The sequence below is a fragment of the Chenopodium quinoa genome, unplaced genomic scaffold (assembly GCF_001683475.1).
Source record: "Chenopodium quinoa cultivar QQ74 unplaced genomic scaffold, ASM168347v1, whole genome shotgun sequence".
Lineage (NCBI taxonomy): Eukaryota > Viridiplantae > Streptophyta > Magnoliopsida > Caryophyllales > Amaranthaceae > Chenopodium > Chenopodium quinoa.
Genome location: NW_018744455.1, coordinates 27,499 through 28,122, shown reverse-complemented (window position 1 = coordinate 28,122; position 624 = coordinate 27,499). Strand labels below are relative to the sequence as shown.

The window sequence follows — 624 nt, the reverse complement described above, 5'->3', positions numbered from 1 at the left end:
GACTGTCTAAATGACTCCCAGTTCTTTTTATGCCTTAATTTTCATTGATTTTTCCTAGCAAAAAAAAAAAAAAAAAAAAAAAAGAACTCCAAACAAGATACTAAAAGAACAAACTAACAAGAATTTAAATAGAAATCAAAGAATTAGAAAAGTAAGATCTCAAAACAAGATACAAAAACAAGAAATTAACAAGAATTTACCTTTTTTTTTTTCAGCAAACGAGGGCGGGATTTTATTAAATTAAATCAAGTCCACCAAAGCAACTAGGCTTTGGGGGAAAACAGACATACAAATACGTTCAGTCCAATAGGTAGTTTCCCACCGTGCTACACAATGAGCAACTACATTTTCCCCTCGTTTAACATGCTTACAAATAAAGGAATTAAAGTCTAAACTTGCTCTAATGATATCCTCATAGAACAAATAAATCGGGGTAGCACCTTTGTGTTTGCTGTTGACTGCTTGAACAACATTAATTGCATCACACTCTAGTTCCACGTCCCTGTATCCAAGTCTGTTGGCAAACTTCACACCAAAAGCAGCAACACCTGCTTCTGCCAAGTCCGGGGACCAGCATACATCGAGCTTTTTGACTGCAGCTACTAGTAACTCTCCAGCCCGCAT

The 624-nt window shown here is 36.2% G+C and overlaps 1 protein-coding gene across 1 annotated transcript; it reads right to left on the bottom strand.

Annotated features, from left to right (window-relative positions):
• Positions 1-240: 240 nt before the first annotated feature.
• LOC110697026 lies at positions 241-624 on the bottom strand. The gene has a single exon (XM_021874360.1). The coding sequence runs from the start codon at positions 622-624 to the stop codon at positions 241-243; it is 384 nt and encodes a 127-aa protein (XP_021730052.1).

What these genes read in the sequence shown, in the direction of transcription:
- LOC110697026 (XM_021874360.1), bottom strand. Translation starts at nt 624, where the DNA reads ATGCGGGCTGGAGAGTTACTAGTAGCTGCAGTCAAAAAGCTCGATGTA.